At 36.7% G+C, this 17,165-nt stretch overlaps 1 protein-coding gene across 2 annotated transcripts; it reads left to right on the top strand.

The window, feature by feature from the left end:
* Positions 1 to 6,632: 6,632 nt before the first annotated feature.
* On the top strand, positions 6,633 to 15,214 carry LOC130216403 (gastrula zinc finger protein XlCGF57.1). Of its 2 annotated transcripts, none has more exons than XM_056448296.1 (4): positions 6,633 to 6,757; positions 8,323 to 8,476; positions 12,001 to 13,123; positions 14,962 to 15,214. In XM_056448296.1, exons 2-4 carry the CDS (start codon positions 8,422 to 8,424, stop codon positions 15,104 to 15,106), a joined length of 1,323 nt encoding a protein of 440 aa, XP_056304271.1. In that variant the 5' UTR covers positions 6,633 to 6,757; positions 8,323 to 8,421; the 3' UTR covers positions 15,107 to 15,214. The 2 variants fall into 2 exon arrangements, with proteins under 2 accessions (XP_056304271.1, XP_056304272.1); XM_056448297.1 differs by lacking the exon at positions 6,633 to 6,757 and adding an exon at positions 6,801 to 7,106.
* The last annotated feature ends 1,951 nt before the right edge of the window (positions 15,215 to 17,165 follow it).

The following is a 17,165-nucleotide window of genomic DNA, read 5'->3' as shown; positions in this document are numbered from 1 at the left end:
GTGAGAACATGAGTGATCCACAACCTTGCAGAATGGAACAGGAAGATACTGAAGAATAAAGAGGTCAGTGATTATATTTTAAAAACATGGCATGAAAAAAATATAATTTAATGCAGTGCTTCTTGTTTGGTCTGATGCTTACTTCATATCGTATCTCAGCCAGGCAGTAAAGATCGCTGGTTTTTAAAGAAATCAGATCTTAAGCGTGGCGATTTTTGTATGGGATGATAATAAACTGGAAGCCCTGGGGCTGGCTGACTGAAATTAAAAGTCAGTGTGTTTGTTGAAATATGTGTATGAGATTGCAATAAAATGCCCAGCTGTAGCTAAAAACATCTAGTTTCGCACTATAAAACACTAGTTTAGAACAGTGTTTCTCAACCACATTCCTGGAGGAGCACTAGCTCTACACGGTTTCCATGTCTCCTTAACCAAACACACCTGAATTAGATCATCAGCTCATTAGTAAAATTCTGTTGTACGGCTTTGCTAAAAGGGGCAGGATTAAACGAGATAATTAGACTTTTTTTAAAAAGCGAGCGATTGGTCCATATTTTAAATTTCTTTCCAAAGAGGTCATGTTTTGATCCTCAAATAGTCTCACGCAGTCAAATGACGCAATTTCACAGGTCAGAGTTCACCAAGTTTGAACTTTGCAACGCAGCAAACTGCGAAACTTGTCGCACAAGCTTGCGTTCCCAGTCTGATGCATTTGCGTGCGTATGAATGGAAGTCAACCGGAAGAAACCGCACGCATGCGGTTAGTGTGAGAAGAGTTTTGCGTACAAACAAAGCCTTATCACACACATTAATATCCACACTGGAGAGAAACCGCACACATGTGTTCAGTGTGGGAGGAGTTTTAGACAAAAAGGAGCCCTTCATGCGCACATGAAAAACCACACTGGAGAGAAGCCGCACGCATGTGATCACTGCGAGAAGAGATTTGCATATAAACATCAATTGAATCAACACATGAACATCCACACAAGAGAGAAACTGTATGCCTGTATTAAGTGTGAGAAGAGTTTTGCACAAAAACAAGGCCTTCTCTGTCACATCAAAAAACACACTGGAGAGAATCTGCCCACGTGTGATCAGTGCGGTGTAAGTTTTTCAAATAAACAAACCTTTAACCATCACCTTAAATTGCACATGGGAGAGAATTCGCACACATGCGATCAATGCGGGATGACTTTTGCAATATTGTCGCAACTGGAATGTCACATGGCAATCCACACCAGAGAGAAGCCGTACACCTGTGATTTTTGGCAGAAGACATTCATACTAAAATCAGTCCTTAAGATGCACAGGATGATCCACACAGGAGAGAAGCCGCACACATGCGATCAGTGCGGGAGGAGTTTTCGCACTAAACAAACCCTTCAAGACCACATGAAAATCCACACTGGTGAGAAGCCGCACACGTGCGATCAGTGCGGGAGGAGTTTTCGCATGAAACAAACCCTTCAAGACCACATGAAAATCCACACTGGTGAGAAGACGCACTCGTGTGATCAGTGCGGGAAGAGTTTCAGACAGGCCGTTACTCTTAGACTCCATTTGTGCGTTCATTCCGGAGAAAGACCATTTCACTGTCATCACTGTGGAAAATCCTATATTTCATCATCACACTTGATGACCCACATGAGAGTTCACACAAAGGAGAAGCCTTACGCGTGCTCTTTGTGTGACAAGAGGTTTCGGCTGATGAGCGGTTTAAAAGTACACCAGAGGAGACACAGCGATGTGAAGAATTATATGTGCTTTGATTGTAATAAGTCGTTACTCAGTGCACCCGAACTGAGAAAGCATCAGAAGGTTCACACTGTAGGAAAAGCGTACAAGTGTACACACTGCGACAAGAGATTCAGTCGATCAGAAAATCTGAAGAAACATGAAAACAGGGTTCACAATAAAGAGAATTAGCAGAGCATCTAAACATTGTCGTCTTGACTAAAACATGGCTACATTTGGGCTGTCATTGAAAATCTAACAAAAAAATAAATTAACTTTCTTTATTGTTAGTTTTACTACACCCACGCTTGTTCACATTACATAAAAAATAAAAGGGAGGCAATGGATGTAGCGGTGCGAGAACTGAAGAGCAGGGAGCAGGTATAGAGATAGTTGCACGCTGGGTTTGGTGCGCATTGATTGATTGATCGATTGATTGATTTTATTTGACAATTCTAACAAAAATATACAAACAAGTCCAGTTAGACCAATTCATACATTATTTCAAAAACTGTTGAGGATAAAATACTCAAAAAAGCCACAGGCTTCTATCCATTGTGGTCCTCGATATTCTTTAAAAATTTACGAGCAAATCATAAATGGAATGCAAACATCATCAGCTCAGCAACTCAGCACATCAAAATCCTCAACATCAACTGTAAAACAACCACTTTTTAATTTCCCTTTTAAAAACACTCAATTTGAATCTCTTTAAATCGTGGGCAAAACATTTCAGGCAGCAGAGCTAGTACACAAAAAAGAATTTCTACCTGATTCACTCTTAAATCTATATGGATAAATATCCCTGAACAATATTTTTGAACAATTAGTTTTAGACTTTTTTTGAGGCCCTAAATCATTTAATAATATCCATAATTTTTGCAAATCTTGCTTAGTTTCTTTTATTTTATCCTCAAAATTATTTTTAGCCTTTTCTTTTTAAATTGCTCATAATAAAATGAATTGTTACTATCTTTTTTAAACATTTTAAAACTATCATTACTCTCCTTAATTGCTTTTAAAATACTATCCCTCATCCAAGGTTCAGTCTTTTGCTTCATTATATCTTAATTTTTTAAAAGGTGCAACTTTATCCAAAACTTTAAAAAAAAATTGTCTTTAGTCTAGCCCAGGCCCTATCTACATCATCACACTGCAAGACCTTAGACCAGTCAACCTTGCTAAGTTCAGTCATTAAAACCTGTGAACTATATTTCTTGAGAGATCTCAGTTTCACTGTATTATGATGTTTTATAGCCGCTTTCCTAGTTACATATACAATGATTGCTGATACCAGCATCTATAACACCACTACTCCAAATTTTCGATTGATCAGAAACCAAAACAACATCAATGATAGTTTTCGTTATAGGGGTAATTCTTGTCAGGTCCATGATAATCTGTTTAAGCACATATGAATCACAAAGTAATTTAAAATGTTTATACACTGGTGAATCTTGTTTTAACATGTCCGTATTCAAGTCACCCATAATTATTAACTCTTGTCCAATTTTAAAATTTGTCTTAAAATCCCATCCAGAGTTTCATACAAATCATTTTGATCAGGTGGGCGATAACAAACCCCAACAAAAATTGCTTTGCTACTTGGTAACATAATGTCCAACCAAACAGCTTCAACCGCGGCGCTATCCAAGTCCTTTCTCTCTTTAAGCACAACATCCTATCTAATATATACACATACTCCACCTTTACGATTTCTGTCCCTTCGAATCAAATTGTAGTTTGGTATATGTATCTCTGCACCCGATGTTGAATCATCCAGCCATGTTTCACTGCAGCCAAACAGAGATGCATTGGATTCCTGACACAAATGTCTCACTTCACTTATCTTTGGAAGCAGACTTCTCACGTCAAGATGAACCATATGCAGCCCCTTTAAGGTACCAATATCTCTTAAATCACTTATCTTTGCATTCGTTAGATCCCGTAAGAAGATGGCTTCTGCTGACCCAACTTCAGGCCTCGGTGTCCTCAGCGTTCCACCTCCTTCCATAGAAGTAGAAAACATCCACCGACCCATTATCCATACGTATTACTTCTCTTGTTTTAAAGCAGGGAAGCAATTCTTTCCACTGGTCAGATATAGAGCTCCATTCTGCGGCGACTTCCGAACACCTGTTCCGTACATCATTCGAATCTCGGAGCTTCACATTAGAATCACTCGAAACATTTCCTTCAAAATCCAGTGAAGCAGGCCCTGGACACTGATGGATATCTCCTGATATCAGCAGACACGTCATTATAATCACCCAGTCACTGAAATTCCTTCGCATTTGTCTGATGCGACGTTGTTTCTTTGGACAGGGAAGCCTCGGCCGATAAAAAAGCAAAAAAACAACGCCCTTCCTGAAGCCGAAGTGTTTACATCCACGTCGTATTTGATTATCCTCACTCTCAATATTAAAAGAAAAATCATCTTCCTCTTTCATCGATCGATTTTAAAGAGTACAAAACAAAGAGAAACTGAGCAGCGTGATTAACACTCCACATCTGCCTGCCGCCATTTTTTTTTTTTTGCATTGGGACTGGACCGGAAGCTTTCCGGGAGACAGAACAATACAAAAGATGGGTCTGAAATATGGGAGACTCCCGGGAAAAACGGGAGTGTTGGCAGGAATGATATAAGGGGATCCGAGATCAGGTAGGTCTCGAGAGCTCCCCCTTCGAAAAGGGAGGAAAAGGAGGAGATGGGGTGGAAGGGGGATTCTTCCGAAATGAAGATAGCAGTAGGGAGAAAACGATTAATTTATAGTAAGCCTTGATCACTCTGATTGGATTATTACAGATTACAGAGGAGAAGCCAGTCGTGCTCAATCATATCACGTGCTCCTCTCGAAATTAGTTTGTGAAACTTAATGTTATTTCTGCAGAAATTTAATGCTGTAAGCTTTACGTAATAAGTATTTGACTGGCCAATTTAACATCGTACTCTTTATTTGGGAGTCATATACAGCTTAAATCTTAGTTATCCTTCAGATGTGAAGTAAACTTTTGAGTTTTTCCAGAAAGTTTTGCTGGGACTTGACGCATAAAAACTGCCACACAAAATGCTCAAGAACAAATTTGTTGGTTGATTCAGAACATTATTCCGGACAAATAATAATAATAATAAAAAACGAAATGAAGATGTTTTGTTAATTTCTTTGTGACATTTAAATTGTTTCTGGTTTCAAAATTAGGTGCCAGTTTTAATTCTGTCTTTGTTGATGGCACCAACATTTTAAATGGAGTTCTGCAGCTTTAACAGAAGTTGTTTGTGGTTATTTACAAAGGTTAGAGGTCAGTTTCAATCTTTTATTTACCAATGGCTCAAACGATTTGTGATATCAAAAATTTAGCACTGTAGCATTTTGTGACATGCTGCCTGTCTTAAACGTTCCTTTTAATTTGTTAAAGTAAAAATGATTACAATATTTGAAAGCAGTTGCACATTCAAATTACAACATTTTGGTTTCTTTTTTGGTCTTTTTGAAACAAACTCTTACTTTTGTGATTGTTCTCAAAAATATAAGCCAGTTGTAATGTTTTTTGACAAGAGTAAAATTTGTATTGCAATATTTGAAGGAATTTGCACATTGTAAAAATGTTCACTATTGACCAAAATGTTATGTTTACCATTTTTTCTGAAACAAACTGCTATTTAAGATTATTACCAATTCTTAAAGTCAGTTGCACTATAAAAGACCTCGAAAGAATGTTTACTGAAATTCATTTATGGGTTTAGCTGTATATTGCAAAACCTTGCAAAGAAATAAATTCATTTTGTTTACTTATAGAGCAAATACTTAAAAGTTAATAAAAAGAGTGTTCATAAATCTAACATACAGTAACATTACTAAGTAAAATATACTGTACATGTAACTAAAATGCAGTAGTGACACATCTGAATGGGTTGTATCTACTAAACAATATTTTGTCAACTTTACCTGAATTTCTTTAGTTCATTCAACTATATTGTTGCTTGTAGAAACTACTTAACAGACTTGCGTGGAACAACTTGACACTCTTTTTTTATGTTAGTCCAACAAATCAGTTTTTTGAGTGTAGACGTCTAAGAAAACACCAAAACTAGACTAGTCATCAAATCAAGGATGTACAATTGCCATGAATGGAGGGGACGTGTCCCCATTAATATCCACCAATTACTAAAATTCGACTTGAAAATTAAGTAATGCTCAACTTTTACACTACATGTGCACCAAGTCAAGTTCGCTACAATATTATTAACTAAGCTTGTGCAATTAATCAAAATTTAGTTTTGATTTTGGCATCCATGATTATGAAAAACAATACCCCCATGTTTGGTTGATTCTCTTCTTTCTTTCCTCACCACTAGCCATGGCTTGCTTGGTTTATGGGACTTATTTGGGAGTTGCGCATCATTGGATTTGCTCTTCAGTTTTTTGACTTTTAGCAGTGACATTTATATTGCAATGATCTGAACTAAACTGAACTTGAAAACTCGAATGAAGCCGTTTCAGTTTACTAGAACATTATCTATATTAATCTTCTTTGACAGTCTACATTGTAAAAGCACTATAGAAATAAAGATGGTTTGGTTTTTAATTATTAACAATGCTCATGTTGCTGAAATCTATAATCTGATATAGGCTTATATATATATATATATATATATATATATATATATATATATATATATATATATATATATATATATATATTTGTTATTATTATTATTTATTGTTATTATTATTATTATTATTTATTTATTTATTTTATGAAGAGGAAAGAGGTAAATGAAGTCTCATTGAACTTGCCAAAAAGCCAGAATAGGGAAATAGTAATGGAAAACGTTTTTGGAGAAGGTTTGAATAACAGGATATAAATATATGTTTTTCTTCACCCCTCCATCCTCCTCTGGCTTGGGGGAGTCAAGAGCAGAATCCAGGCGAGCTGGACACGCAGCGCTGGCCGAAGAGAGGGCTCGTTGGGCGGGGAGGAAAAAGAAGAATCCTCGGTCAGTCTAACCGGAGTGCGGGTAAGCAGCGGTTCACGACGCTTCCTGTATTTAACGTCACACAGTTACAAAACACGGTTTGATAAAGCTTTATTTCTGCATTGTTTTCATCTGGTACCGACTAGTGCTGCTATGTGTGTGTCTTTTCTGGCGTCTGCTGACTCAAACATAATGTTAGCCTAGCAGGCAACGATGTGACAGAAACGTGAATTCATCAAGACCTCGAGCGATTGTCTTCGTGTTTGTGATTGTTTTTGCGAGCAAGAATGCTATTGTTGCCGAATGTCACGTCATCAAAAGTCAAAATACGGTCTTGGAGGGGTATTAAGAGGAGTCGACTTCGCGCGACCTTTTAAATCCACCACAAGAGGTACATACATGTGAATATGTAGATGTAGGATATATATATGAAATACGTTTGACATTAGAAACACTAGTAAATATTGCTTTGTCGTGTATGGTTAAAAACAATAGCAGGTCCTGCCCATACAACAGCAACAAGTTAATGTTAAGATTGTCTACAAGATATATAGTTCTAAATACAGATGCTGCATGCTGTGAGGTAGTCATTCATCTATTAAAAGGTCTCCGTAACAACTCAGATGTCAATTAACAGCTGCTATAAAGCATAATGTCTTACTTGGAAAGGAATGTTAAAGGTGAGTCATTCTCAAACAAAGTAAAACGTGGATTTGGGTCAAATGAAGCGTGAATCTTTTTTTGATTATTTATTTAAAATAAGGTTAACCATTTAACTATTTACAAACCATTACCTAAGAATTTTAGCTCAGTGAACTACTAATTCGCTGCTTATTAATAGATAATAGTTGTGTTTGGGTATTGGGGATGAATAATAAGATCAAACTTACCAATAAACAAGCAGTATTAGGCAGGTTATTATTAATAATAGGCTGGTAATAAGCCTAAACTAGAGTGCTATCAAAAAAAAAGTCATAACTTTAGATTGTGATGGTTAGAAACAGTTGAAGTCAGCATTGTTAGCCCCTCTTTGAATGTTTTTTTATTTTTTAAATATTTCCCAAATGATGTTTAACAGAGTAAGGAAATTTTCACAGTATGTCTGATAATATTTTTTCTTCTGGAGAAAGTCTTATTTGTTTTATTTCGGCTAGAATGAAAGCAGTTTTTAATAAAAAAAAAAAATTAAGGTCAAAATTATTAGCCCCTTTAAGCTATATTTTTTCAATTGTCTTCAGAACAAACCATCGATATACAATAACTTGCATAATTACCCTAACCAGCCTAGTTAACCTAATTAACCTAGTTAAGCCTTTAAATGTCACTTTAAGCTGTAAAGAAGTGTCTTGAAAAATATCAAGTCAAATATTATTTACTGTCATCATGGCAAAGATAAAATAAATCAGTTATAAGAAATGAGTTATTAAAACTATTATATTTCGAAATGTGTTGAAAAAAAATCTTCTCTCCCTTAAACAGAAATTGGGGGAAAAAAACAGGGGGGCTAATAATTCAGGGGTGCTAATAATTCTGACTTCAACTCTACCTAAAGTGTGTGAGTTATTGGAAGCATCATTTTGAGAATGAATTTATTTTGATTTTGCTAGATCTGCTCCTTCCACACACCAACTCCCTTAAATGAAGCTCCTTCCACTTGGATATTTTCATCTGAAGAGGACAAGAGTTGATGAAAGAACACAGAGAATATGAATGATCCTGAAGCCTCCAGAATAAAACAAGAAGATGTTGAAGAACGAATAGGTTGGTGTTTATTCTGGATTATTCTGTAAAGTTAAGACTTTAACATGACTTTATTTGACTGTCCAAAACATAAAAAGTTTAGACACATGATTGGCTATTAGTTATTTAGAATCTAGACTAAACTCTGCTTGTGAATTACAATAAATATTCCTTCATCAATAATATATGTGGTGTTCAAAATAAGCATAACCCACAGATAAGTCCAAATAAAAGTACTCAAACTCACATTTTTAAAAAATCTAAATCACAAATTACAAATCATTCATGCTTTCAATTTTAAACATTGTTTTGTAATGATCATGGTCTGAATTCATTTAGAATTTTCATTCATTTTAAAGGTTGTTAATTTTAACTTAAAAACGTCTATGCCACAGCTTCAAAGCAAATAATATACAGATAACGTTGATACACATAACTCCTTGAAATGGTTGGAAATTGGAGGCTGAAGGAGGTCAGATAATTGCTAAAAATAATGGTTGGTCAGATTAAGTACCATCTGAGCTAGTTTACTTCACATTTATTTAAATCTGGTTAACGATATTTGGTACATATTACAGTAAACATTGAAGTAAACATTGATACAGTTTTCATCACTAAAACATGCAATTTTTGTAATGCTTTTGTATTTTTTGTAATCCTATAATTAATGTGTGTCATTGAATGACCGCTGTGCCCAATTCAAATGAATCTATCAAAGTAATGACTTTCTTTTGATATTTTAAGATACACTTTTACATGCGTTTTTCTCAAAATTACCCTTTATTAGGCAAAGAACCATATATTCTTCATTGGCACTGATTTCAATGTATTATATATATAATATATATATCCCAGCCACTTTATTAGGTACACCTGTCCAACTGCCAAATGCTTGTTAAATACAGCAGCAGCAGTTGGACAGGTGTACCTAATAAAGTATAATATATATACACACACACACCAGCCACTTTATTAGGTACACCTGTCCAACTGCCAAATGCTTGTTAAATACAGCAGCACCAGTTGGACAGGTGTACCTAATAAAGTATAATATATATACACACACCAGCCACTTTATTAGGTACACCTGTCCAACTGCTTGTTAAATACAGCAGCAGAAGACCACACTAGCTGCCACTCCTGTCAGCTAAGAACAGGGGACTGAGGCTACAATTCGCACAGGCTCACCAAAATTGGACAATAGAAGATTGGAAAAACGTTGCCTGGTCTGATGAATCTCAATTTCTGCTGCATTAACAGCATGAAAGCATGGATCCATTCTGCCTTGTATCAATGGTTCAGGCTGGTGGTGGTGGTGTAATGGTGTGGGGGCTATTTTCCTTGCACACTTTGGGCCCATTAGTACCAATTGAGCATCGTGTCAAGGCCACAGCCTACCTGAGTATTGTTGCTGACCATGTCCGTCTAAGTTGAGACTACTCAAGTAATTTGAGGAAAGTGATTTTTCCTCAATTTGTTTGAGTAGTGAGAAATTAACAACTCAATTAATTGAGTTGACCAAATGTGGTCTCTTCATTGAATTAACTTAATTGTTTAATTACAGATAACTTAATGTTTAAGTACAGATAACTGAAAATGGCAAATAGACTAAACATCCAAATGTTTCAGCTTTTATATTCTTTACTTACTTACTCCGAGGGCCGTTTATATCAAAGATATTTAGCCGCACTGTTGGTGTTTCGTAACATCTAATTTGAACAAGGTGGGTTGTTAGCCCACCCGCTCAACCCCCAACCTAGAGGACCAGGACATACACACATACAATTTAGTATGTCCAATTCACCTATAATGCATGTCTTGGGACTTATGGGGGAAAGCACATGGAGGAAACCCACGGCAACACAGGGAGATCATGCAAACTCCACACAGAAATGCCAACTGACCCAGCCGGGACTCCAACCAGCAACCTTCTTGATATGAGGCGACAGCGCTACCAACTGCGCCACCCTGTCGCCCCTGCATGTAACTTTTCTTTTTCGTCAGATGGGTTCAGGTAGTGCCTCTGTCACGCTGCATTTCAGCAAAATTCGGCATCACAAGCAAAATGACCACCTTGTGTCATATAACATTGACCAATCAGCACAGTTGTCAAGGCAGCTTTTCAAGCACAACCAATCATTTTAAAGAGACATGATGAATCGTTTAAAGAAATTAAAATGTTAAGTTCAGAAAACCTAAAACAGGGGTGTCCAAAGTTTTTGGGCCGAGGGCCAGATGCAAAAAAATAACGTTGTCCCTGGCCAAATTTTACATACATCACACAGACACGCATATATATATATATATATATATATATATATATATATATATATATATATATATATATATATATATATATATATATATATATATATATATATATACATACACATATACATATACACATATGCATATACATATATATATATATATATATATATATATATATATACACATATACATATACATATATATATATATATATATATATATATATACGAGAGGTTAGTTGCTAATTATGTCACTTTTTAGATCTCGTTCGGCACCAGTGTAAGAGCTGAAGGCCTAATGTTTTGTTTCATAATGTCTTTTAATATTCCTTCGTTACTGCAACTGATTCCTGGCAAATTAAACAGACACATTTCCCTCTGACCTCTGTGAAGAAGAAACCAAAGCGTGGTTATCAATTATGTTTCCTTCTGTTTGTTCGGTTCTTTTTACTTCCTAACAGGAGCTGCTGCCTAATTTAAGGCATGTCATAGCGACACCCGGTGGTTATTTATTGAATTACGTTCATTTTTGTATGGTGGGCCAGATTCTATTAATGTTTATAAATAGCCTCGTGGGCCGCAACAAAACTGATTGCGGACCGCAGATGGCCTGCGGGTCGTAGTTTTGACACCCCTGACTTTATATTAATTAACCTAATATTAATAAGTCATTTCGTTTTGATCCTGCATTTCGTTGCCTTGTACTTGTACATGTGTGATGACAATAAATTGAATCTAATCTAATCTAATCTAATAAAAAAGATTTTGCTGCCCGATGCAAAATCTTGGTGTTTTAAATAATGTTGGGGTTTACAGTGTACCAATCTTCTGATGGCTACTTCCAGCAGGATAATACACCATGTCATAAAGCGCGAATCATCTTACACTGATTGCTTGAACATTACAATGAGTTCACTGTACTGAAATGGCCTCTACAGTCCCCAGTTCTTAATCCAATAGAGCACCTTTGGGATGTGGTGGAATGGGAGATTGGCATCATGGCTGTGCAGCGCACAAATTTGCAGCAACTGTGTGATGCTATCATGTCAATATGGAGCAAAATCTCTGATTGAATATTTCCTGTACCTTGCTAAATCTATGCCACGAAGGATTAAGGCAGTTCTGAAGGCAAAATGGGGCCCAATCTAGTACTAGTAAGGTATACCTAATAAAGTGTCATGTAATAACCCCTAGCAACACTCCAGAATTCAAAAAATGAGCATTTCAATGAGTGCTGAATAAAGAGTTGAAACCCTACTTTCACTTTCATTTTAGACCTGATCGAAGAGAACAAGGAGATTGAAGGACTGATTGAATTGGCGAAGAAACACCATGACATCAACATTGAAGAAACACTCAGTGCCTCATGGCCAAGTAGAGAGACAATATGTTACATTTGCCCTCAGTGTGGAAGGAGTTTCTTATGCGAACAAAGTCTTAATCTTCACATACAGTTTCATAATGAGGTGAAGCGGTATGCATGTGACCTGTGCGAGAAGATTTTCTCAAATAAAGGCAACCTTAAGGAGCACATGAAAACGCACACTGGAGAGAGGCCATACATGTGTGATCAGTGCGGGAAGAGTTTTGCGCATAAAGGAAATCTTAACGCACACATGAAAATACACACAGGAGAGAAGCCGTATGCTTGTAATCAATGCGGGAAGAGATTCAAACAAAAACAAATCTTCAATGATCACATTAAAATCCACACCGGAGAGAAGCCGCACAAATGTGCTCAGTGCGGGAAGAGTTTCACACAAAAGGGAGCCCTTAATGCACACATGAAAATCCACACCGGAGAGAAGCCGCATTCATGCGAGCAATGCGGGAAGAGTTTCACACGGAGACAGAACCTTACCGATCACATCAAAATCCACACCGGAGAAAACCTGCACACTTGTGATCAGTGCGGGAAGAGTTTCTTAAAGTCATGTGTTTTAAAAGAGCATCTGCGTACTCATTCAAGAGAAAGACTGTTTAACTGTGACCAGTGCAGTAAAAAATTCTTTAGAGCCGATGCCTTGAAGGATCACCTGAAAGTTCACACACAGGAGAAGCCTTACATATGTTCCTTTTGCGCAAAGAGTTTTAGACAGATGGGCAATTTAAAAATACACCAGAAAAGACACAGCGGTGTGAAGGATCATATGTGCACTGAGTGTGGGAAGACTTTCTTTACAGATTATGAGCTTAGAGTACACCAGAGCGCTCATACTGGAGAAAAACCTTATAAGTGTTCACACTGTGATAAGACATTTAAACGGCCTGAATATCTGAAAATACATGAGAGGATCCACACCGGAGAAAAGCGATATCACTGCGATTCTTGTGGGAAGAGGTTCACGCAGTTATCTTCACTACTCGGGCATACGAAAAATGCTTGCTTGAAATCACAGTAAGTAGTTCATGTTTATATTTCGACACAGGCTTATTGTGAAAACGTACCCCCGTATACATTTCTGGAGAGTGTGAATTGTGTAGTCAGAGCTACTGGCTGCATTTCGTATTTAAAACGAACGCTATGGTGCGGTATGACGGCGCCGACGGCTTGTTTCTTTTCACGCTACAAGCTGACCGCTTACCTCCATATGGACGGCTTTTCCGCTGTTACCAGTTAGTTCAATTGCTTGCCGTGTACGTCAGTAGACTTGAGACGCAGGGAGAAGTTGACCGCGATGATGGGGTTTCAGACTGGTGGGTTCCAGAAAGCAGGTAAAAGAAAAACAATAGCCAAAAATTTTTAGTACATAAAAGTACATAACAGGGTAAGAATATGGTAAGATCTGAAAACGTAAAAATCAGGCATCTGCGAGGGCTTTTATTTTTCTAGATTGCTTTTGAATACTGTCGATTGGGTTAAGGGAAGGCGGTGGGCTGGTCAGTCAGTGCTTTCGAAAACACTATCGGTTGGGTTTAGGGAAGGGGGTGGGTGGGGGTATTGGTCGGTCCGTCAGTCAGTCGGTTGTTCAGTCAGTCAACAGCGGCCTCTGGTGGATTTACGCGAGAACAGCATCACAAGCAAAATTACCACCTTGTGTCATATATATCATCGACCAATCAGCGCAGTTGTCAAGGCAGAATTTCAAGCGCAACAAATCATTTTAAACTGAGACATGGTGAATTGTTTAAGGTTAATATTAATTCAAATATTAATTAAAAGTTTTTTGCTGCCTGATGAGTAAGTAAAACACACCTGTTTATGTTTTGATGCCAAAACTTGGTATTTTAAGTAATGTCAAATTATAATATATTAATATCTTTAGTAATGACAACAGCAGGGTTTACAGTGTACCCATCTTCTGATGGCTACTTTCAGCGGGATAACGCACCATGTCACAGAGAGTGAATCATCTCAGACTGGTTTCTTGAATGTGACAATGAGTTCACTGTACACAAATGGCCTCTAAAAGAATTAACAAGTAAGTAGCAGGGTGAGAATGTGGTAAGAAATTAAACTGTGGTAAAAGTCAGGCAGCTACAAGGGCTTTTCCTTTTCTGGATTGCTTTTGAAAACTGTTGGATGGGTTAAGGAAATGCAGTGAGCAGGTCAATCGGTGCTTGTAAAAATGGTTGGGCTTAGGGAAGGGGGTAGGTGAGGGTATCGGTCAGTTAGTCGGTCGGTCAGTCAATCGACAGCGACCTCTAATGTATTTATGTTTGAACAGCAGACGCGAATGGAGGTCTGAGATGGAAATTTGAGATCTGTAAACCACCCCCACCACCCTCTGGTAGATTCGTGAAAACAAAAACTACTACAAAAAAACAAACAAAAAAGCTCCTGGGATGTATTTTGCACTGTCCAGAAATGTATGCAGGGGTATGTATCAATAATGAGCCTAGGTTGTCAGATTTTATCCTTATACTGCCATTCAAAGGCAAAGTGCTTTTTTTTTTTTTCTAAAATATGCTTTGTGACTTCTGTTCTGTCTTGTGGTGAATTCTCCTGCTTCAATTTTGTCTCATTTCAGAGGAAAAAAGGTGTCAAAATTGTAGTCTCTAAAAAAACCAAGCTGGTGTAAAACTATAGAGGTATTTAGTTCAGTTTCAGTGTCTGTGTAATGCACTTTGCTTTTGTAGGGCAGTATAAATATGGTGCTGTGTCTTTTAAATCTACATCAGTCATCAACTACTAAGGGTATTTGAATAATTGGTTAATTCAACTACTAATTGATTAAACATGTTACTCTTTTTGTCATTGACTTTAATTTTTGATGGTGTGCTTTTTCTGTGCAGCTTGATGGGGTCCAAGCGTCCTGTAGCTCAAATAGTAGAGCATGGTGCTAGCAACGCCAAGGTTGATGATATGATCCCAACGGAAAGCAACTCAGCAACTGAGAAAATGTGTGCCTTCAATGCAATACAAGTTGTTTTGGATTAAAGGGTCTGCCAAATGCATAAATGTAAAATTTAGCATAATGTAACGATTAGCTTTGCTAGTTTATTGCTATAGAACGCTAGTCTAATAATTCAGTATTTTATAATGATTGTAGAAATTTTCATTTTTACATTTTCATTTGGTGTGTTAATTCATCAAGTTGCCAAAATTTTGTTGGTTATTTGCACAGAGAATTTTTTTTTATAACACATCAACGAAGAAAAGTTAAGACATGGTGAAAAGTGTGTTAAAAATCAATAATTTAAGATCCTTTTGAAAGGTATGACTCAAAAAAGTGTCTTGCCTAGTCTAATACTAGTGTCTCATCTTGTGAAATTTGCAGTCAGGGTTGCCACTTTCTTTACATGGAGCAGGCGTGAATATGAAAACGAAAGTGAAAGTAAAACATGTTATCCTTTAAAGGCAATTTTTGTACCCTGCTTATCGATATTTAAATCATCAATTTGGGATATTTTTGATGTATTTTGCTGCTATAAATTTTCTTTATGAATTTTTACATAACATACAGACTATGTTATTTATATTGTTTGGTAACATGACTGAAACTAAGTTTTCACTGCTTCTTTTGAAGGCTCATCTGTCAGCCAGATCACCATTGCAGGTTGCATTTATGCTTCTCTTAAAGGTTTCACTTTACTTGATATTCATTCACACTTTACATCTGTGTTCTACATTTATTTTTGTTTGTTTGCACTTAAAAATAATGTAAAGTTTTTATGCAACATGTCTATTATATTTTTGTACAAATATTTCTCTGTTACAGCTTGCAGTCTATTTATTTATTCATATGTTTAATTTACTTTTGAGACAAAGTGAAAGTTTAATAGTTTTTTTTTTGCCCTAATCATTTTTATTTAAATGGTCTTCTTTATATGTTGTGATATGTCCAATGTAGTGATTTTATACTCTGTATTTATGAATAAATAATCCAAATGTTCAGGTAGTGTCCTTGCTGTTTTTCCAACACATTCAAAACCATAGCTGTTGCCAGTGTCACTTAACTGAACATATTTAATTTATTATTAATGCCACCTAATATTACTTATGTACAGGTTTCTGTACTCAAAGCCATTTTCCCCTTTGTATAAATTATTTCAATAATTATTGTAGTGACATTAAAAAGTAAAGCTCCTCCCACACAGCAAAGCACCTGCAGTGAAGCCACTACCCAACAACATTCATATTTACTGAACCTCCCAGTAATATTTGTTCCTTCCATAAGTCACACCCAGTGAACCTCCTCCCATGCAATCCACATTTAGTTTACTAATAAATACTGCATTTTTACCATCAACCAAAAAGTTATATATATTTTAAGATGCATAACAGAATAAAACCTGAAGTGATTAGTGGAGGTTGGTGTTTATTCTTGATTCCTTATTAGTGATGCTGCAGGACATAAATGTTCATTAATATTCCTTGGGCTCAGTCTCTTTATTTATCAGTGGTCACCACAGAGGAATGAACCGCCAACTTATCCAACATATGTTTGGCAGCGGATGCCCTTCCAGCTGCAGCCTAGTACTGGGAAACACCATACACACTCAGACACACTCTACGGCCGTTTTAGTTTATTCAATTCACCCATACTGCATGTCTTTGGACTGTGGGGGAAACTGGAGCACCCAGAGGAAACCCACACCAAAACTCTAGAAATGAGTCCAGACAAATGAACTGACAAAAAAAAATCTAAAAATAAGCAAATACAAAAACAGGGTAGAAATGCTAACAAAAACTATTAAGATTCCAAAAATCAGCAAACACTAAACTGGGTATAAGTGCTAACAAAAACAAACAAGAAACCAAGAATAAGCAAATACAAAACTAGATCACCAAACAAACATCCTAAGGCAACTAAAACACAAGACAAAAGAGTTTATAAAGACAGGGCTAAATTAACAAACAAGAAACAGCTGTAACAATGCAATCAAAAGTGCAAAGGGTTATAGGAAATGAAGTTAAACTACAAAACAAGATAGTGCCTTCAAGTGTCCAAAAGAGGGCACTATAACATGTGACAAATGTCAACTGGCCCAGCTGG

This window comes from Danio aesculapii, chromosome 22, assembly GCF_903798145.1.
Source record: "Danio aesculapii chromosome 22, fDanAes4.1, whole genome shotgun sequence".
Classification (NCBI taxonomy): Eukaryota; Metazoa; Chordata; class Actinopteri; order Cypriniformes; family Danionidae; genus Danio; species Danio aesculapii.
Note: the sequence above shows the minus strand (reverse complement) of the source record. Positions and strands in the feature narration are given on the sequence as shown.